The sequence below is a fragment of the Pan troglodytes genome, chromosome 13 (genome assembly GCF_028858775.2).
Source record: "Pan troglodytes isolate AG18354 chromosome 13, NHGRI_mPanTro3-v2.0_pri, whole genome shotgun sequence".
NCBI lineage: Eukaryota > Metazoa > Chordata > Mammalia > Primates > Hominidae > Pan > Pan troglodytes.
Genome location: NC_072411.2, coordinates 112,061,200 through 112,083,568, shown reverse-complemented (window position 1 = coordinate 112,083,568; position 22,369 = coordinate 112,061,200). Strand labels below are relative to the sequence as shown.

The 22,369-nt window shown below is 37.6% G+C and overlaps 1 protein-coding gene across 19 annotated transcripts in view; it reads right to left on the bottom strand.

The window, feature by feature from the left end:
• The window catches only part of UNC80 (unc-80 homolog, NALCN channel complex subunit), a 228,567-nt gene that overhangs the window by 157,226 nt on the left and 48,972 nt on the right, over positions 1–22,369 (bottom strand). For 13 of the 19 annotated variants that reach the window (XM_009444163.5, XM_003309448.6, XM_009444168.5 and 10 more), the window contains 9 exons: positions 21,908–22,276; positions 16,530–16,676; positions 13,171–13,318; positions 10,947–11,095; positions 8,364–8,530; positions 7,522–7,620; positions 3,091–3,305; positions 1,879–1,985; positions 78–174 (listed from right to left, as the gene is read on the bottom strand). In XM_009444163.5, coding sequence (XP_009442438.2) covers positions 78–174; positions 1,879–1,985; positions 3,091–3,305; positions 7,522–7,620; positions 8,364–8,530; positions 10,947–11,095; positions 13,171–13,318; positions 16,530–16,676; positions 21,908–22,276 — 1,498 coding nt within the window. The remainder of the gene's footprint in view (positions 1–77; positions 175–1,878; positions 1,986–3,090; positions 3,306–7,521; positions 7,621–8,363; positions 8,531–10,946; positions 11,096–13,170; positions 13,319–16,529; positions 16,677–21,907; positions 22,277–22,369) is intronic. The other 6 variants (XM_054680141.2, XM_009444165.5, XM_009444173.5 and 3 more) reach the window with 3 other exon arrangements.

Here is a 22,369-nt window from a genome sequence, read left to right as displayed (position 1 = left end):
TGGACCACTTAATCTAATCAAGTTTTTGTTCTGTGTGATGAAAGTTGAATAGAATTCTTAGGATGCATGACATTTACCAAGACGCTTGAAGAAATTCTCCTCTTCATCTCTTCCATTTTCCATGCCACTTCCTGGCCCACCTTCAGAAAGCTTCACAGCACTAGTGAATTTGACCTGAAAAAGAAAAAAAAAAGGAAAGTAGAGAGATAACAAGATTCAAAGGTAAATCTTTGTGGTTAGATCAACTCTTGACTTGAAAATGAGTTGTTCACTCATTTTCATACTATTACTTTGCTCTTCTGGCTTCCACATCTGGTTAGTTTAGTCATCAGTGTAGTTCATTCCCATGTGCCAAAAAAGACATCACTGTAACTAAAAGGAGGAACCAGGTCCCAGATTAAAAGCTAAATAATCAGGTGCTATAAAAATAATTGAGATATTCTTAGAGTTTAAATCTGATAAAGTCCAAACTGAAATTAATGAATAGCAAGACATAGTCATTCTTTACAAATACCACAATTGAGAATCAGACCAAAGTGAAAGATAGCTAAATAGAATACTTTAAATCTCTGTGAAAGAATCAGTATAAAGTAATTTATAGAGTGTACTATAATAAAAATGTAATAACATGTTTCTCTTTCTAAGAATTAAAATATGTTCTTCATCTTGCTTTTAGCTCAGCAGTACTCAAAATTTTTCGCACAGCAAGGAAGCTATGGGCCACACAAACTCAAATACTTGACTTATGTTTTTTAGCAAATAGAAGGTAAGGAAGGAATGATACATATATTTTCTAAATATGCTATAGTCTTGCATATTATTTGTATAATTTCAAAATATCACTTTTAAAACAGATTAGATAAAAGAAAACTGGTTTGGCTGGGCGTGGTGGCTCACACCTGTAATCCCAGCACTTTGGGAGGCCGAGGCGGGTGGATCACGAGATCAAGAGATCGAGACCATCCTGGCCAACATGGTGAAACCCCGTCTCTACTAAAAATATAAAATTAGCTGGACATGGTGGCATGCACTAGTCCCAGCTACTCGGGAGGCTGAGGCAGGAGAATCGCTTGAACCCAGAAGGTGGAGGTTGCAGTGAGCCGAGATTGCGCTACTGCACTTCAGCCTGGCCACAGATCAAGTCTCCATCAAAAACTAAACAAAACAAAAACAAAAACAACAACAAAAAAAACCCACAAAGAACAAAACAAAACAAAAACAACCCTGGTTTTAGTGAGATTAGAAAACAAAAGAATGCAAGCAAATAATTTGTACACATATAAGGAAACATAACTCTTATCATACGCTGAAAATTAGGCATACAAATGACCAGGCCATAAAGCAACCACAGGGTGGACTCTCAGAAGAAACCTTACGTTACTCCAGTGCTTCACAGTATTATGAAGGAGGAGTGTAGTGAAAAAAGTCATCCCGAGATTCTTTCTTCTTTTCAATACAGACAGTGGTTCACATGGTGCCAAAAGTAGTGGGAAAAGGATGAATTATGTGTGTCTTAATACGTAAAAGGGATCACTGTAAAATTACCAGATCCCTGGACAGGAGTTTGAGATGTCAGTCATTTCATAGGTGTGTTAAAAGTTAAAAATAGCTGGGAAATAATGTCTATATACATCCCTATATCTGCATTATAATTTTATATAATTTTTTGACCACACTTTTCTTTTTCCCTTCCTATGATAGCCTACTACTTAAACATTTTAGTTTCCATTGCTTATCTAAGTTTCCAAAGTTAGTTCATCTGGAGAGTTTCTTCAGCTTTTCCTTATTTGGCCCCTGCAGGTGTTTGATATTTCTCAGCCTTCACATGTTTGTATCAGCGACTTCAACAGTCACTTACACAAGTTATGTCCTGTTTACCTTGGAGCTTTGCCTGATGAAAGAGAGTCGGTCCACAGAGCTAATGTCCAGGAGGTCCTCCACACCATCTGCCAGGCCTGAGAGGGATGATCTTTTCAGCCAGTTCCCTATTTAATAGTTAAATCACTTAGATCAATGTAGCATTTTCTATCCAATCAATTAAACAGAAATGTCAACATAAGCCCAACAAGCGATGAAAGTTACATGGCTTGGTATAAATAGAAAAACAAATTGTTTTCAATGTACATGCTTTGAATAAAAATGTTCAGTGTTAGACTATAAAATTGCATAAGCATGTGGGACCAAGACAAAAAGAATCTGGGTTGAAAGGAAACCATCATCTATCCAGCTTCACATCTCTCATTAAAGCCTGTGAATTTTACCTCTTAAATACTTCTCAAATGTGTTCATTTATCTCTGCCTACATGGCCACCACCCAGTCCAAGCTTCCATTTACTTATACCTAACCTACTAGCTAACTTTCCTTCTGGTCTCCCTTATCTACTTATGCTCCCTCCAGTATGATTTCCATGCAGTGATGTTTTGCAAAAAGTTTACTTGCTTGAGTTACTCTCCTGTTCAACATCCCATCTTGGCTATCTAGGGATCTAGAATGAAGAGTCAACCTGATCTGGCCCCTATCATTCTACTATAGTCATACAGCTACTTGTCCCCTTGTTTCAGTTCCTTCACTTCCCTTCAGCCTCCTAATATCTTTGCAAATAATGGCTACCTGGAGTGCTCTCCTTCCTTCTCCCAAGTATCCCGGAGATCTTAATGCCACTACCACTAGGAAGCCTTCCCTGATTTCTGCCTCCTCCCCCACATTCAGGTCAGGTCTCATTGTTGCATGCTTTCATAGAACTATGTATATTTCCTTCATAAAATTCATAGTTTGCAATTACACTTAGTTGTATGATTATCTGCTTTAATGACTGGGGCTCCTACTATATTACAAGTTTAGCAAAGTTAGGAGGCTGTGTGTATTTGCTTGCTATTTAATCCTTGATGGCTAGTGTAGTGATTGCACACAGAAGAGGCACGTAGTAGGGTATTGAAAAATACTGTGGGAAAAATTAAATGAATGAATGAATGAAGTCAGTCTAGGTCTTATGACTTGAAGGTCTTCTTTTTCGGCCCTACTATGCATCACTGAGTTGATCTGAGGACATGGTTGGTAATAAGATAATCCATAAACAAATACAGACATACTTTTACCTATGGGGAGTTTAAGCTTCTTTCGGAGGGAAATTCTGCGGGATCGTGAGCGGGCACGTCGGTCAGAGGTGGTCCCTGAGTGGGCAGTGGTGCATTCTGAAGTGTCCTGTTCAGACTGGCTGCTGGTGTCACTTGCTGCACTCTGGGACTTGAACATCTTACGCCAGAAATCTTTCCGCCCCAAGTTGGCTCCTTGCATTTGCTCATCGCTGTAGGCAAGCAGAGGATAGGGTTAAACTTCTGACAACACTTGAGAAATTCTCCTAAATTTCTTTCATCTTCCTGTCAATGATATTTAGGCAAATCATGCAAAATGATCTTTGATGGGCTGAAATGTGGGAAGAGTGGGCATTGAAGTGGGAGGAAAGAGATCAAGGTTCATCTTCTGAGCTCTTCTTGAAAATAGTCATGTCTCAGCTATGACATGAGGTGGTCAGGTTTTTTCAACTTTAATAAAAACATTAAATATTATTGCAGGTATTCATCTGCAGGTGTGAGTCATAATACCAGAAGCACTTACAATTTCACTGCAACCTCCGCCTCCCAGGTTCAAGTGATTCTCCTGCCTCAGCCTCCGGAGTAGCTGGGACTACAGGCGTATGCCACCACACCCAGCTAATTTTTTGTATTTTTAGTAGAGATGGGGTTTCACCGTGTTAGCCAGGATGGTCTCAATCTCCTGACCTCGTGATCCGTCTGCCTCAGCCTGCCAAAGTGCTGGGATTACAGGCATGAGCCACCGTGCCCGGCCAATATTTAACTTTTTATTAAAGATCCCTAAGGCTTGTGCAGTACTGTTCCTCATCCCCCACCCATCACCCCAGTATAGTATCATACTTGAACACCAAATAAACTTAAAAAAATATTTAAATGCATGGAATGCCATCACACCATACCCAGGAAATGCATCATCCTACAACCAGTAAGTCAAAGAAACTTAGGTAGGGCTTGAAAGTAAAAAATAAGTACAACTCAGTAGGACAAATAGAAACACCTGCAAGGGGATTTTTGAGTAGGGCATTCCACAACAGGAAAAAGACCAGTGGCCAATAATATGCAGAATTTAATCTCACCAGAAATTAAAAAACATAGGCAGCTGAAGTAAGATCTTTATTTTTACTCAATAAATTAGCAGTGATTAAGGGAGTTCATGAGGGGTGCGGGGGGGGCGGGAGAGGAGAGAAAACAATGGTTACTATTATACTCCCAGTGGGGAGGTAAAATGATCCAACCTCTCTTTAAAGTAATTTGGCAATACGATATCCAAAGTTTATATCACCGCCCTTGACAGAGAAATTCAATTTCCAGAAAGTAATCTCATGGAAATTATGGGACAACATACTAAGATGTAGGTACAAGGCCGGGCGCGGTGGCTCACACATGTAATCCCAGCACTTTGGGAGGCCGAGGCAGGCGGATCACGAGGCCAGGAGATCTAGACCATTCTGGCTAACACAGTGAAACCCCGTCTCTACTAAAAATACAAAAAATTAGCCGGGTGCGGTGGCGGGCGCCTGTAGTCCCAGCTACTCAGGAGGCTGAGGCAGGAGAATGGTGTGAACCCAGGAGGAGGAGCTTGCAGTGAGCCGAGATAGCGCCATTGCACTCTGGCCTGGGCGAAAGAGCGAGACTCCGTCTCAAAAAAAAAAAAAAGATGTAGGTACAAGAAGGTCAAAAACTCACTGAGTTTTTATTGGTCAACTTTAAAAAGGAGGAAACAATCTAAATGTTCAACACCAGGGAAACAGTTGAATAGATTATGGGATTTCCATATGGTGGTATACTCTGTAGTCGTTATAATTTTATTTTAGAGGACTATTATATGAAAAATATTCACTATATACTGCAAAGTGAAAAGGTAACAATCAAATGGTTTAAAAAGAACATCACCAGGTTAATTGGGGGAAAAAAGTACACATGTGGCCACATGTCTGAGTGTGGTTTTGTGTGCAAACATGCTCAAAAATGTCTCCAACATAATACACCAAGAGTTTACAGAGGTTATCTCTAGTTGGTGGTATTTCCATTTTTAAACTACTTTCCCTTTATGTTTTTCTGTGTTTTCTACATTTGTCAGCTTGAGCAACATATATTACTGCAGTAATTTGGAAAGTACAAGGTAGAGAAAATACATAATATTTGATGAAACTTATTTATGGGGTTTTAGCTATTGATTTGCTTACAAGTTTTGGGGCTGAATCAACCCAAAATTTGACAGTACTGTGTAAAGCAATTATTTTCTACAGATATTTATATGGGTATCCAGAATTTCTTAAAATCTCATCAGAGTACTGAATATTTTTAAGTTCTTTTTTTAAAAAATAGGGTATTCTATTTACCAAATATGGTATGAATTTAAATCAGTTTTCTAAAATTTGATTTCTCAGTTACTTTTTACCAAATGATTACAGGGTATGAAGCATTTCTCACTTTTGGTAAATGCATGGCATGATACGTGTATGACTATGTAGTCTGGCTGGAAAAACATCTGGGGAGGCTATAATTTCTCAATTTCCTCAATAAAATGTTACATCGGCTTTGTCCAATGGTGTGTATCAATATTGAGTTTCAAAGAAATTAGTGCATAAAACTGCTTTAATATGACTCAGGGAATGTGACTATTATTTAAGAAGGAAGAAGACACAGGGCCAGAAGGGGAGGGAAGGAAAGAGACAGAGAAGCTAGAGGAGGAGCCAGTGTCATCTGAAGTAACCACCCATCTTTCTCCAGTGCTAACTAGGGGACATTTGACATGCTTACCTTCTAGGCCTATTGGGATCATGAAAAAGTTCCATGTTTGACATTTTATGACATCTCTCTAAGTGGAAATATTTATGTAGAGGCATATTGAAACATGTATCTTCACATAAGAAGAAAGAATAGATGTGCTAAATGCTAAGAAATTAGGTGGTGTTTACAGAACACTGAACAAAAAGAATATTTTGGAATTTAGAAAACTTAATAACCTAGAAATATACAGTCAATGGCTTTATTTTTTAAGTCCAATTTGGCTGTTCGATCATTTTCATTGATCAGATTAGCTCAATAGTTGCTGGTGTTATTTGAAAAGAAAAAAAAATCTCTTCTTTTTTTGGGCAGACTTTCTGAGTATAAAGCCTTTTAACTAGTCTCATGGCTAGTCACAGAACTTTGTCTTTCACGTTGATTATTTTTCCTTAGAGCTTATGTTTGAATTTTTACTTAAATGTACTTAAAGACTACCTTAAAGGGAAAACTAAAACTGAATTTTAAGAAAGGAAGCTAAAGAAAACAAAAGCTTAATAATAATCTGACACTTTTATCCTTTCATTGATTGATTGAATCATTCATTCATTCATTCATTCATGAAATATAGATTAAGTGCCTAGTATGAGCAAGCCTAGTCTCCATACTGGGGCTATAGCCATATGCAAAAACTCACATGTTCCCTGAACCCATGGAATTGATCTACTTGAACATTAAATAAACACAAAATTGTGTTTATCACAAATTTGTGTTTACTACAAAATTTCTAAGATTTTGAAGTGCTACAAGAACTCTGTGGGCATTTTTTCTTTGAAGATTTTGTTCGCTTGCTATGAGTTACCAAGGTCCTATCTGATAGCTGTGTGCTTCTCACTTTGATTTCCCTGACTGTGAAGAAAGGATACCATAATACCTAGAATATTCTGCAGGATTCCTGGAAGAAAAATCACTTAATACTGAGTAAGGTTTTGAGAAGCAGAATGGTATACCTAAAACGAAGTACATGTTTACACTCCACTTGTGGATTAGTAGTTCTCAAAAAGAGAAAAAATACAAATAAAACTTGCATAGAACTAGGCTGTACAATTAGTGTCTATGGTAACCCTTATATTTTCTGGGGGCACTAATTTAAAGATGTTTTTGATTTTTCCATTATGAAAAGTGTAGATTAACTGATGTCGGAGGACACTGGAATGGATCTCAAGAGAGGACCAAGGTACAATGTGGTACAGTCTATGTTTCAGCTAAAGGTGAGAACTGGAGAAGTTTTTGATACTTATTTTGGGAAAAGCTTCATTAAGTATATTGACAGCCATTCATACATTTAAGTTTTTAAAAAATTATAAGTGATTTTAAGCAAGAAACTGGAGGACACTCCCAGCCCACCTGGTATATATGCCATTTTTCAAGGTGTATCTTCAGTAGTGTGCATGAAAAGCAGAAGTGAGGGAGAGACTGGAGATGGGAAATGTAGTTAGGGAGGCTTCTCATAGGCACAGACTGGTTATTTGTGATTTGGCCTGGAGAGGTTAGTGGCATTGGGAATGAAATGTAAAGGGTAGAAACAAGGCAAAATTCAAAGGAGATGAAAAACAAACAAATAGCAGTTTGGAAAATAGAAATTCTTCCAGAGTGAAGTGCATAGCCATCTGCACTGGAGACAAAACCAATGCTACTTACTGCTCTGGAGTCTGTGAGGGGCGACCAGACATGAAGCTGCGACATTCCTCAGGTGCAGAGGATACCTGGCCTTTATCCACAATGCTTCCCGCCTCTGACCTATGCAAATGGTGCATTCCAACAATTACAGCAGAGCAGGATAGCAAGTCTTAATACTTCATACACTTCATAAAACAAAACACTCTGTTGTAGACAACTTTGCAGCTTGTGAACTTTATGTCACCAGGAGTCTATGTTGTTTAGAATTTATACCGCACCATTAACTCATGACTTAGCAGCCTTTTTGCTTCACAATATCACCATTATTGCAAACAGAGTCATTAACTGCAAGCAGGATTTTAAGTTTAGGAGTTTATTTTAATTTTTAAGTGGCATTTAATATACAATAGGCATAAAATAAATATATGTTTACTAGAAGGAAAAACAACAGGCTATTACTTAATCATTTGTCTTTTACCACATTTAGAATAGAATTTACTGAACAGGATCATATGGCATCAGTAATTGCTTTGCCTTTCTGAATAAAAGTGTAAATTATGTACAGAAGAGACTAAAACAGGTAGCGTTTTACCATTTAATTAAGAGCTATGACGTGTAGTTCAAGTACAAGAAAATTTAAGAACAACTGAGCTCTAATTCATATTAGAGGCAGCATTTATTTGACAGTAAATTCATTCATTTTCTAAGCTGCAGCTACACCACACCAGTGAAACCACTTACACAAGATAATTTTACCATTCCTATGCTGACATTTCACCACAGGAACCACACAAACAGTACAACAGATTTTATTCTACTGACTTAAGGCAAACAGTAATATTCAGAGAGTTCAAGCTTCCAACCTTTTACTGCCTGCAGGCTTAGATTCCTGTTCATTCTCCTCCACCTTTTTCCCTGGTGCTAACTTCTCGGCACTGTCAAGCAGAGCGCTGAGGGCCACTCTCCTGAAGACATTCCCATGAGCCTCTTTGATAAACTGGACCAGCTGACGAATGTCACAATACAGTCCCTGTTTGGAGGCAAGAAGGAAGTTGGAGAAAGAAAGATAGCTGTGCGATTAAATAGTTTTTCCAGGTAGAGAGGAAGAAAGTAATTCCTTAGGCTTAGATGAGCATTGGAATCATTAAGACAGGGCAGTTTACTATTGATGAAACTGGTGGTATACTCCCTCTACAATGTTCCTATAGAAGAACATTACCAAGGCCTTTGCTGGTCATCCTTGGTATAAAAAAGGATGGTTATCACGCTTCATTCAGAAAGTTGGCTGCATCATTAGAAAGACATTAATTTACATTTTAAACCATTGGATTCCCAAGCTTTAATTTTCTCTTTTAATTGTAACTTCTGAAGAGATGCCTGCAAAGAAAAAGGTAGTCAAAAATTTGTTTACATTAGAGATTTTGGTCCCTGTTCAGCTTCTCCAAATTTTCTGCAACATTATGACAAAATATGTTAAGTCCTCCAGACACTTCTACCAAAGACATATTATTCAAAGGATGATGTGTTTTGCTGGACAGATTTAGCAAAGTACATATATGTTGTAGCCCATTTGAACATGAACTCGACTACAAACTGAAGGTGACATAGGGCTATTAAAACCAATATATTGGTGAATCAATATTTAAAAATATATGCTGGACTTTTACTTGAGAAATTAAGCTTTGGATCCAGCATTTCCCCTCTCTCTCTGCTCATGAAGAAGGTAGTTACTGTATTTTTTTTTTTTTTTTTTTTTTTTGCCTTAGGAAAAGTTCATGGCAAGGCAGAATGCAGAAGCCTAAAGAACACTTACCTTCATAGTTTTGGTTTTCAAAACCTAAGACCACTGGGACAATTATGTCCATAATTTTTAGGAAAGTAGAAGGTAGGACCCTTGGAGAAAACACGGATGGAGAACGCTTTGGGTTCTGTGGGAAGCAGGGCGCTGTGCCCCTCACTCTGCTCTGCAGTAGTTCCTCTAGGAATGGGGCAAGACTCCAAAAAGGAAAGATTCCAAACTCACCAGAGAGTGCCCAGCCCTAAGCACACAGCAAAGAGTACTATGTGAAATCAGAGGTGTAGGCTAATCATTGAGACCTGTGGAACCTCCCCAGGCTCTAGATGCTTCCTAAGACTTGGGGGTCTTTACACAACACTGTGAAGTGGGGAACCCCAAAAATGACAGAAGTTTGATGTCCCACTGTTCTTATGGGATGGGAGTTCAAAGTCAAACTCAAGATTTCTTTTTTAATATAGTATTTTTCTATACATGAGTTTGTAAAAAAAGATGTATAAGCAGTCATGTATATTATAACCAACCTGTTAAATTAATTTTGCTATGACCAAATTGTATGCATGGATGGTACCTGTGCTACACTCAAGCTCCAAGAAACTTGCTGGGTTGGCTTTGGCTGTCAGCAAAGTTCAACTCCTTTAGTTTGGGATTTTACCTCAAGTTAAGTGAATTGTTTCAATAGTTATAATAGCTTAAAATAATTTCCTTGATTTGAGTACATTAGCTGATAGGGTCCACATGTGCAAATGGAATGATTTCCGCATAAGAGTCATAATATCTAACAGACTGGTAGGATAGAGAAATGCTACTTTGCCTCCCAAAGATACCTGAATTCACCTATTCATGTTAGATTTTTCAGCCTTAATCTACATTTTCGTATCCAAAACCACAATCTTCTTGGTGGTAATTAAGCACTAGCCTTTTAATTTTTTTATTTCTATAGGTTTTGGGGAACAGATGATATTTGGTTACATGAGTAAGTTCGTTAGCGGTAATTTGTGAGATTTTAGTGCACCCATCCCCCAAGCAGTATACACTGAACTCGATTTGTGGTCTTTTATCCCTCAACTCCTTTCCACCCTCCCCCTGAGTCCTCAAAGTCTACTGTGTCATTCTTAATGCCTTTAGCACTAGCCTTTTATAACCTGGTTCTTCCCTATCCTATTGTGACTTCAGTGGTTTAATTAACACAGTCTTTCAAGACAAGTAGCTAAAAGATTACAGACAGTACTTAATAAAAGAAAACAAAACCAATTTCAGCAACATATTTGCATTAATTTTTAAAGTAAATATGGCTTCAAATAATACTTGGGATAACATTCTTTAGTATTTTATGAGCCAACAAGCTGTGCTCTAGAAACTTTCTGAAGGGTTCAACATACTTTCCAATTATTTCAACAAACACTCTATAACCTTTGAGATGGGAGAGGAAGATAGCTGAATTTGCAAATAGGATAATGAGTAACAAGGAGAAGAAAAGTGTTGTTAAGGCTCCATTATGACTTACTGGTGACACCGGGGAAAATAGATATTTAAACTTTAAAGTGTAGACTTTTAGATTTCAGCTTCTCTTACTCATGGCCACGACAATGAGTACTTTTCTCAGGGCAGAGACTGAGACCTCCTGTGGGAAGAGAGGAGAGCTTCTCACCAGATTCTCAGGGCTGTGCAATTCATGTGTGGTTGAAGCGCAGCGTGTGATGAGGGATTTAAACATGGCGCTGACGATAATGCCTTCCACATTTTGGGCTGTGGATTTGTTGTCCACTGTGGTGAAGTTATTTCCAAACCCAGCCTTGTCTGGAATGCAAAGGCACAAATTAAAGACAATGTTTCCTTTAAGCTACACAATGGGTAGGAGTAAGGCAGCACTTGGCACCCAGGAATTAGTGAAGTGCTACGTGAAATACAGAAACAAGGAATTAAAGATGCCTCGGGTTTAATAATCTCTAGGCAGATGTGGAAATAAATGAGTCATAGTCTCCTTCAGAGCCTTTACTGTGATACAACCAATTGCATTTCCGGAATGGTTTTATTGATAAATCTTAGCAAAGGAAAGGAAACCAACTCTTAAGTTTAGGAAAGATTTTTAGGCTTAGAGTAGTTTTTAAATAGGTGATCACCTACAGAAAAAAAAGAAAAAAAAAAAAAGCTCCTAAATAACCCCTCAATGGAGAATTCATTTTCAAGCTTTCTGGTGGTGAGAAATGCTACTTTCTCAAAGGAAATTGTTCAGTCTCTCTAAAGTGGAATAAGGTGGGGCCAACCAGGTAGCTGGGAAGGGAGAAGAAAGAGTCAGGCAGGAGCCCTGCAGGGAAGCTCTCATAGGCCCTGGGAAAGACAGAGTCCTGCCAAGAACTGCAGAGTTCTCCCAGAAACTTCTTGGGCAGGTGGAGAGGGGAAACCTCCCCCCTTCCTCAGAGCCACCTCCTTCTTGCTCACACACATGTGAAATGCCCGTGAATGGAAGCCTTCGACCTCCGTGGCATTTTATGCCAGTTTTTCACAGAAAACTGGATCTTTCGTAGGTGACACATAGGTATCCTGTGCCCGTGCCGGAGGATTTCTCATGGCCTGTGAACTACCTGTGAAACGTGACAAAGGGCATGGGCAGCTCCAATATTCACCAGATGGGGACCTATGTCTGCCTGGCTGATTCACTGTGATCCACTCCCACGTCTCAAGCAACGCAGGAGGAATTTATCACCTTAAAGTAATATACTTTATTACCAACCTCTCACTGTCTATGCCAATTGACAGGGGATGATCTCTAGATTTCACGTTGATGAAAGATTTCTGTTAGTCTATGCTTATAATTTCTATCTCAAATAGTTTAAAAAGGAGAAAAAAATCATTTGTAATCAAGAATTTCTCTAGCATTGTCTCAACTGCCATCCTAATTTATTGTCTTTTTAATTTATATTGTGTTTGGTTTAAAACAACTCTGCTAATAGATTGCTTGAGGGGTTCTATAGAAAAGCAATATTTTATTTTAATGTGAAACCAAACAATATTCCTGGGTTACAACCAGGAAAACTGCTTCTAAATCTAGCAAATGTATTTTCATTATAAACTAATCAACTACGATCATACATTTGTTATATAAACAATAAAAGCCTATACTACAAAGCTATCCTTCCCAGACTCTAATTAAAATGTGTATTTTATTCAACTCAGGCTTCATGCATTATTTTCCTTGCATTGCTGCATTTGCATTCACATTGGACTGCTGGTCTTTGGTTTACTATAAATGCAGTTGACACTTATTGGTCTCTCCCCTGTAACTTAGGTCTTCATACTAGAGTTTTCTGAAAGCCATTAAGTTATAAAATAGCTTGTAGGTTTATCTGTGCATCCATTTGCCTTTTTAAAAAAATTAAGTATGTGTGTGTCAAAATTTTGATACTACTATGTTTACTGCAATCATAAGGTTTTTTCTCCCATTTTACTTTGTGAAAAAATTGTCAGGCACTGTGCCACTATAATGCCTGTACGTTATAGATACTCATTTCACATCCGTTGAACTAATGAACATGATCACTGCCTCAGAGGTCATATAACAGAATGTTATATGAGAGAGAGGAGTCCCATAAGTGGTAGTATAAAAATTGAGGGGCTAGGTGAGAACTCCACAAGCTTTACCAAACTTTCATTTACTGTGGTAAGTTGTCCTCAGAAAGCCTCCAAAATGTGTCATCAGAGATAATGTGCAAGCTTTTCTTGTTTATACTCTATACACACACCCACACACATGCATGGACACATACGTATCTTTTTCTCTAAATTCTACCTCCACAAATTTAGTGTCCCCTTGAAACACTACCTGATTCACCTCACAACGACTTCTCCTAGAACTTGGGTGCAGCTTTACTTACTGTCAGTGACCGGCTCCATACAAAATCCTAGCAAAGCATGCAAGAAGTCCACTACATTATTGAGAGAGTCCTTGTTCACATAGTCCCTCATGGTTTGTCGGAACTGCATCTTATCTAGCTTGTATAGCTTAGTGAGGCAGTTCTGGGCCTGCAATGAAGGAAGAAAAGTGAAAACGTCACAAGTACCAGCTTAAGCTATGGATACTGGTAGTCTGAGACAGAAGCCTTCAGAAGGCAAGGGTTTCCAACCATCCCCACCCGCTGGTGACAGGCAACCCTGCTAGCCCCTCTTGTCTGAGTAAGATGTGAGCACAGACAGACTGAGAAGTCTGAGGGTGTTTACATTGAGAACAACTGCTCCATAGGAAAAACCCCAAAGCTCAAAGCTAAGGTCTAATGCTGGTCTCAGAAAGAGTTCAGTATTTTCACCAAGATAGAGATTTTAAGATCTTAATGAAAAAAAAAAAGTTTGAAATTTAGATAAGTGATAGAATTGACAATCCATGTTTAGAAAACCTCAAAGGCTTTGTGTGCAATGGGAAGAGGCGTGCCACACTACATCTGAATAAAAGAGACAAAAGAATGTCTATACAGTGGAATGAAATGGGACAATGACCGAAGTCTCTGGGTTGAGGGGAAAAGGGATAAGGATCAAGAAAGAAGGGGTGGCTGAGTGAGGGCCACCTTAATTATGGATGAAGAACTCTGGACAACCAGGCACAGGCATTGAAGTCAGATTAGGGAAGGCAATTCCTGAGAATTGGGATTGTATTAGTGTCCTTAATTGTGGCCCAGAAGAAAATTTAGTTATATCATCATTTTGACAAATCAAGGCCCAGGAAAAAATTCTTGGAAATTTTGAGAGAGAAAAAAAAAGATTATAAAAGACTGAAACTTGGAATTAGCAATAGGCTTCTTGGTATAATTTTGTTATAATCTCTCCATCTGTATTGCAAAGTCAGATGGATTGATACATTTTTCATTTTTCCTTTATTATGTCCTAGATTTGAAATTAGGTATTTTTATTCCCAGGGAGTTTACAAGTTTCCAGATATTGAACAAACTCATTTTTATTGCAAAATAAATGCTGCTAGCTATAAAATGAAGTTTGCAAAGTACTTAGGTAAAATATATTTTGCATAAAGAAGTATTTAATTGTCATTCTATAAAGAATTTGTGAAGATGTTTATTGCAGCATTTATAAAGCTCTTTAAAACCCTGAGTTGGCAGGTCCTGAAGTACAAATTATTCTGTGTTTTCTATAAAATACACCAAAAAAGGCATAATTTCAAATCTTCTCTTTAGAGGATATTAAAATGTTTGTATCATCTGTATGAGTTCAGTGGGAAGTTTAAGCAAGCCTAAGAATATCAAACTTTAAATACTTAAATTCTGAACGAATATCCTGAATTTCTTCAAAAGATATAAAACTTTTAAGAAATGAATTCCTTTTCAATAATTGGAGACTACCAGCTAATGATTAGATTAATACTCTAAGATACGCTGAGGCATTAAATGATGAAATTGCTGGGCACTTTGACGAATATCGTTAGAATAACCTTCTGTTTCTTGGAAGAAAAAAGGCTAGGGAAAGGACCTTGTCTGGTAAAGGTGAGAAATATTCTTAGTATCTTAAGTAGTTTCTGAAAGGCCAATGGTAGAGAAATCTGAAAATGTTTAGCTTCTGGAACTGGATATTTCTTAAGGAAAATTTCCCATATTTATATCTCTTGGACAATGTGTTTACTGAACTAAATAAGCAAATATAACATCAATAATGAGCATTAAACAGAAGGAGATAATAGAGGAATTGTCCCATAAGTCAAATTGATTAGACAGGCAGAACACTGGCTGGATGCCCTCATAGGAAGTGTTCGGTGCTCCTGGGGAGGAAAGTATGATGAACTAAGTGATAACAACGGCTCCTCAAATGGCTTCCGATCCAACTCACCCTGCTTTCTGTGAATCCAGAAAGACAAATCTTGGTTATCAGAGCCAGTTTATACTTCCAACTAAAGCATGACGCTTTTTATTATGTTTGTTTATTATGTTTTAGTGTTTCATGTCATGAAATTGGTCTTCTGCATGGGGAGTGATGTGGTTTATTTGTCTTTGAAGGCATTTATTCATACTGTAATACAATTTAAAATCAAAGATAAAAAATCATATACACATATGCAAAGATGGGGGAGATGCCAGCTTTCTATAGCCTTATTAATTATTATTTTCAAATTTTGGCCTCAAAATCTAGATCTTGGTCAAAAGTTTCAAGTTTCAAAATTTAGAAGCTAATAGTGCAAATATAACCCCCATATACACATAATAAACTAAAATAACACAACACAATATAATATAAAACAGCAAAACAGAAAAGGATAGATAGATAGATAGATAGATAGATAGATAGATAGATAGATAGATAGATGAGAGATGATGCATTAAGCAAGAAACCCAGCATGCTAATACTGTGTGAACATTTCATGACAAAACCTAATATCAAGGAAAAATGGGCTGGCATTAGATTTTGACATGACCCTAAAACTCTGCCAAGATATGCCAAAGGATTTCTGGAACTCAACTTTGCATCAAACTCTTTTTTTTTAAGAGAATATTTTCTTATGATTTCAATTCAAACATACATATGAAGCAACCATCCCAGCTCAGACTGTGGAAGTAGGTTATTGTTCAAATTGAAAAAGAAAATTAACAGTCAGCGGAGGCAAATAAAAATGAGCTGGAAGACCATTTCCAGTACAGAATTACGTTTGGCAAGCCCAAATGCAGAGTTTCAAGTTTCACATAGTTGACAAGGACATGATCTCAAATATTCAGAAGGCAAGGTTCATTCTCAAATAAAGCAGCCAGAAAATGACTGGCTACTTTTACAGTCCTCTTTTGTCCCAATAAGGGCCATTTTCCATATCTTAGGAAAGACAACAAACCAGGTCCTAAAACTTTGACCCCTTTCTCCAATATGCAATATGTTTCTACAGTACCCAGGCAGATGATTAAAAAGTCATTTGTTACAGGCCATCAAAAGCTTGCTAAATGTATTCATCTGTGCAAAAGTTCTTTCAAGCTGCAATTCACACATTCCAATTATATATACTTTCACTAATTGGGAGTTGGTCTGCCCTAGGCAGGAGGCAGAAATGTTTTCCCAATTAAACTTTCCTAAGCCTGGGTTTTAGATGGCTTGAGATATCTCATGAGAATCTCCTCACACCAAAACAGCATTAATTATTCCTACAAAATACAATATTTTTCAGGGAACACTGACCCTCATTGTCAAAGGACTCATTCTTAAACAGAAGGGAAGGAAGAGGGAGAGGAAATGGAATCTACTTTAATTCTCTTACATTCTCTCGGAATACCTGGTGTCTCAGACGATCTCCAGAGAGCCCTCGGTGTCCTTCACCACAACCATAGGCACATCCCAAAGACTTCACTATTTTGATGAGCATTGTTAGGGCAAGCCTATGGTTGCTTACAGGTGTACTTTCATCCTGGTACCCACGAATGAGAAAGAAAGAAAAGTCTGTTTACTTTGTCACTGAGGTCCTTTTGCTAAGATTCTATTGTATGATTAAATCAAGTTTATATGTTTTACAGGGAGCACCTGCAATTTGGAAAACAGAATTGTAACGGGCTCAACAAACACGCTCAGTTTTCTAAAATTTAGTCTATGATTTAAAAGAAAAAAATCTACGTATTTTGAACACCCTCTGTTGCTAGAGAATATAAGTATAGACTTCTTTGTTAGAAGACATGCTTTTATATCCTTGACTGCTGTCAGACAACCACCTAAAGAGAGACAGTGCAGACTATCAGTGATGAAAGCAAATAAGTTTTATTAGAAACTACCCTCATCAGTAGGCTTCTGATACACCAGGAAAGGATTACTGCCAAGTTTCTGCAACTGATCAAAGTCTGGAACTTCGAAATTTCATGGCAACTTCTGACATTTTTGAGGGCTTTTATTTCTAATTGTATACTTTCACTGTATTATAATACATATGCACAAACAAGGTGAGAATATACAGAACTTTATAAACACGTTCAGCTTGATTCTTCCCTTAAGGCTAAATAGGAAGGCCCCCTGAGATGAATCATGAGAATTTGATATCATCCTATCTTTTGCCCAATTTAATCTTTGTTGTTAGTGGAAAACATGGCTTCCAAAAAAGGAACTTCCTTGAATTATTTCCAAAGAAGCATAAGGAAGCAGTTGCTAAGGAATGATGCAGAGCCCAGTGTGGAAGAGTCACTTTCTTTGGGAAGCTGCAGCCTGTCTCAGTCCTTCTACCACATTCCACCATCAGCACACACACCACAAACCTGGGATTCCAGTGTCTGTTCCTTAACCGCATATGATGTTAGATAAGTTAACTAATCTCTTTGTGTTTTTGTTTCCTCACCTGTGAATTTAGGATTCTAATAGCTGCCCTTCCTACTTCATAGGTTTACTATGCAGAGCAAATTAAATAATGGATGAGAATTGTTCTGCAAATTGTAAGGGACTTTTTCATAGCCACACGATTGGGTTGACGCATAAACTTTGGAACCAGATATAAGTACTCAAATGTGCACGTGGTATGGAAGGAATAGGGGCTTATCTATACATTAGCATGGGCCTTACTATGATAAGGTTGACTTTCTCCTCCCCTAATGTTATCGAGTTGGTCCCCCTTTTCTTATCTGTAAGCTCTTGTAGTGGAGGTGGTGCTGAACTCCAGATATTCCCCTTGGCACTACAGCATTCATTCTCTGAGCTATTCCAAGTGCTGATGGCTCACTGCCCTCAGATGAGTGCCTCTGAAGGCCACAGCTAGACAGCTGCCTCACCCAACATTATACTCTCCTCCTGGAGGCAGTCTACCTCTAATGACTGGACAGGGCCATAAAGGGACCTGGGGTGTGTTTGCTAAAAAGGTCTCTTTGCATCACCTGGGGACTACTTAAAGAGCCATCCCAGCTTCAAAGCCCTCTGTGATTAGCTTAGGCCTCTATTACAACTACACTGCAGTTCAATTTCTCCCTATGCCCCATGCTGCTTCTTCATACCTAACAGAGGTTAATCCTGAGAAGACACTCCAGTAAATTGCCTGCACACATATCTTCATATTGGAGCCTGTTTCCAGGGACCCCTACTTAAGACAGCTCAGAAGGTTGCAAACAGAAGACTCAAACTTATCAACAGAACTGTATGTATATAGGTTGACTATCCTTATTCAAAATGCTTGGACTAGAAGTATTTTGGATTTCAGATTTTTTCAGATTTTCGAATATTTGCATATATATAATGAGATGGGAATAGGACCCAAGTCTAAACACAAAATTCATGTATGCTTCACATAGGCCTTATATACACAAGCTGAAGATAATTTTATATAATTTAATAATTTTGTGCATGAAATAAAGTTTTGACTGCATTTTATCTGTGACTTGTCACATGAGGTCAGGTATGGAATTTTCTACTTGTGGCTTCATGTTGGAGCTCAAAAAGTTTCAGATCTTGGAGCATTTTAGATTTCAGATTTTTTGATTTTTAGTTTGAATTCCGATTTTAGCTTCAACATTTACTAACTATATAACCTTGGACAAACTACTTAACCTACCTGTGCCTTACAAAATTGGAATCATAATATCTATTTCATAGAGTTGTGAGAATTAGAGTCAAAACATGAAAGGCATATAATCATAGAAAAACTAATTATTATTAATTATTAATAATAGCAACAATAATTATTAATTAAAATAATAATTAATAAAATTAATTATTTTTATGTGTGGGGCGCTGCTTTCCTCTGGCGCACCTTTATGCAAATTAGAAAAGGCACCCCTCTAGGTGGAGAATTAGAAGAAGATGAACCCTCTGAATGGTTGTAATCCTTTGGTGAGTGGTTCCGAAAGCAGAGGTTGGACTGGATTTCAATCCTCACTGGCTTCCTTCGTCAAGGGCCTTTGTGTAGAGGGCTCTGTAAAGGCTACAAAGCCTTATGCAACAGTGCCTCAGAAAAGGCCATCCTGAGCAAGGGCTTATTTGGAAGACTGGTTTACACATATTTTAAAATTATTATAAGCTCCTTTAAAACTTTTCTAGCTCTGGAAGCTCTTTGTAAATATCTATTCAGGTTTTTATTTCTTTAGACCTTCAGATGTCCTTGGGATTCAGGTTGCTTTCATAGGAGACATTCAGAAAGATGTAGCAACTTACAGGCAAAAAAATTGAAGATATTAAATAACATTCCAAGCTCTCAGTACAAGTTGTGGCAAATATAGAAATGGAAATTAGATCTTCCTTTCTATCTTAATCAATTCCTATGCTTCTGTTATTACTAAGTTGCAAAATTAGATAAACCTTCTGATTCCGCTGAAGATAACAGATGGATTTGGGGCAGAACAGACCAGTGTGAATCACAGAAAGAAGGCATTTGACCCACCATCAGGTTTTATTTTATAAATTATTTGTACTAAAAAGAATATTATTTTGGTAACTAACTATAAAACATATATATCTTGGTGGCTGTATTGGAGACCACATAATCTGACTTTAAAAATCCCATACTGATCAAAAGTGATAACTCTGGTCAAAATAACATCTATTACATCAAGCTATATAGTCTAGATAATATCTAGGTGCTAAATAGTCAAGATACTTGTAGGTTTTCAATAAAAATGTGATTAAAATGCCACTTGGGTAAAATTTCAAAGCTAAAAAAGGAAAAGCAAAAATGAAAACAAAACACTAATTATGAATCTCAGAGATCTTTAGCATACATACAAAACCTCATCAGTTTAGTTGGAACATCTAAGCTTTGCTGATAAAAGCTTATCAATATTTCATAATATTCTCTTTTTTTCTTTCTAATTTCCCTTGAATATTATAATGGGCAAAACACCACTTCTAATCTCTTTGTCCAGACAGAGTTGATATGTAAAAAATGGAAATTCAGTAAGAATCTCACCAGTTTCTGTGTTTATAAATTTGGGCCTTATAACTTGTATTTGTTTGTTAATTCCTAAGTAACTGATCACTGAATGATTCTTTAGATCTTAGCATCTGCAATCAAATCTCTTGTGATCTATACCATTATTTAGATAATTTTCATTTACAGTCAGATCTGAAGTTCCTTGCATTGTCCTCAGTGATAGATAAGGTGCTAAGGTGTTGGGAAACTTAAAATCCAATAAAGTTTGTTAGAATTGCCTTATGATTAATACAATCAAGGCAAGAGAAGAAAATCGTATAGAAAAGGCTCAACAACCAAGATTATCGGAGCAAGAATATTTGGATCAGAGTCCACAAATATTGGGAAGAAAAGAGTAAACAATAAAATGAAGAAACCAGATGATAAATGCATATTAAACATGTGTCAAGTGGGACTCGAAAGAAATGAGGAAGAAATTTTGAAAGAGGAAGGAGTATTGCAACGCTTGCTCAGATGTGAAAATCTGATAACATGTAAGAAAAATGGACAATTTATAGTTTATACAATATATATCGAGATGGTATATATCTAGAACTCTACACAGTATAACTTCACATGTGTAAACACTTGACATGATGAGTAGAGTATTTGTTAGAGATTAAAATCTCTTGTTGATTTCAATTTCTGAATATCATTTCCTAGCTGAAACCATAAATTGAGATTAGTGTAAGTTATGTGAATTTAAGCTGTAGTAATTTGTATTTAAAATTAAAAAAGAAAACCAATTCTTGATGTTAAGAAATAATATACCAGATGTTGACAAGGCAGAGGGAATTAAATTTAGGAACAATTAATAATAGAAAGACTAAAGCCACAGGGATGTGCCACATTGAGACATGAGAGGGCTGAATGAGGCTAAGAGAGTTAGTCCCACTTCAAACCAACACAAACTAATCAAGCAAAATTCTTCTCTTGCTTTCCCCTTAACTGTGGTTGAAGCTGGCTGCCAAAAATGTGTTACTTAAAAGAAATAACTTTACATTGAGGAAAAATTATACTGCTTGTTATGGGCTGAATATTTGTGTATTCACAAAATTCACATATTGAAGCTGTAATCCCTCAATCTGATGGTATCTGAAGATGGGTCTTTGGGAGGTAATTAGGGTTAAGTGAGGTCATGATGGTGGGGCCTGGTCTAGTGGGATTGGGCCCATATAAGAAGAAACACAAGGAAGCTCTTTTGCTCTCTCTCTTTTGCTTTCTCTGCATGCACAAAGAAGAGGCCACGTGAGAACACAATAAGACAGTGGTCACCTATAAGGCAAGAGAAGAGGCTTCAGAATAAAACTAAACCTGACAGCACTTGGACTTCCCAGCCTCCAGAACCATGAGAAATAAATTTCTATTGTTTAAGCCACTCAGTCTATGGTATTTTGTTATGGCAGCTTGAGGAGACTAAGACATTCTTCAATTAGGTCAGAGTCTGAAAGTTTTCAGAAAGGTTATACTTGGCGTCAGACTGAGAATTATGGCAACATAGCATAACTGAAATGTTCTCTTGCAGAAATAACGACTAGAGAATTAGCTCTAACACTGCTTGGATGGCAATAGATATTGGATTTAGAGTACAGTTGCATTCAACTGTCTCTACTAATGCCTACTGAGAACCTAATGAAGAGATTTCTCCACTCTCCACTTTTTCGCTCTAGTGACTAGGTGCTGTTGAGTAAACTGCTGGCAAGCAAGCTTTAGAAAGAAATTAGGTATGACATTTCATGAGGACACATAAGGTGGTTGAGTCATACCTTCTCTTGGTTCTTATCATTCTTCTCATAAGGGCCGCCTCCACCTCCTCCACCTCCTCCTCCATCACCTCCTCCACCTCCTCCATCTCCACCTCCTCCTTCTTCTCCTCCACCATCTCCAGCTCCACTAACAGCAGGGCCTCCGAATCCACAGGTGGAACTTCCAGATACTCCTTTGAATTGGAAAGCTCCCTCACTTGGCCTCTTTTCCAAAGTCTCATTTTCCTTGTTTTCACTCTTCTTTCTATTCTTTTCTACACAGGGCACCACACCAAGTTGAAGCAAGCATTCCACAATGTTTAGTGCCACGTCACAGATACGAGAGCTGATGTCATGATTAAGGACAAGATAAACAGCCTTCAGAACTACCTGAGGAAAACAAGATAAACACAGCATGATTAAGTTACCTGCACTCCCTCTTCCTAAAGAGATTTGATTATTCTGTTTAACCCATTTCCTTAG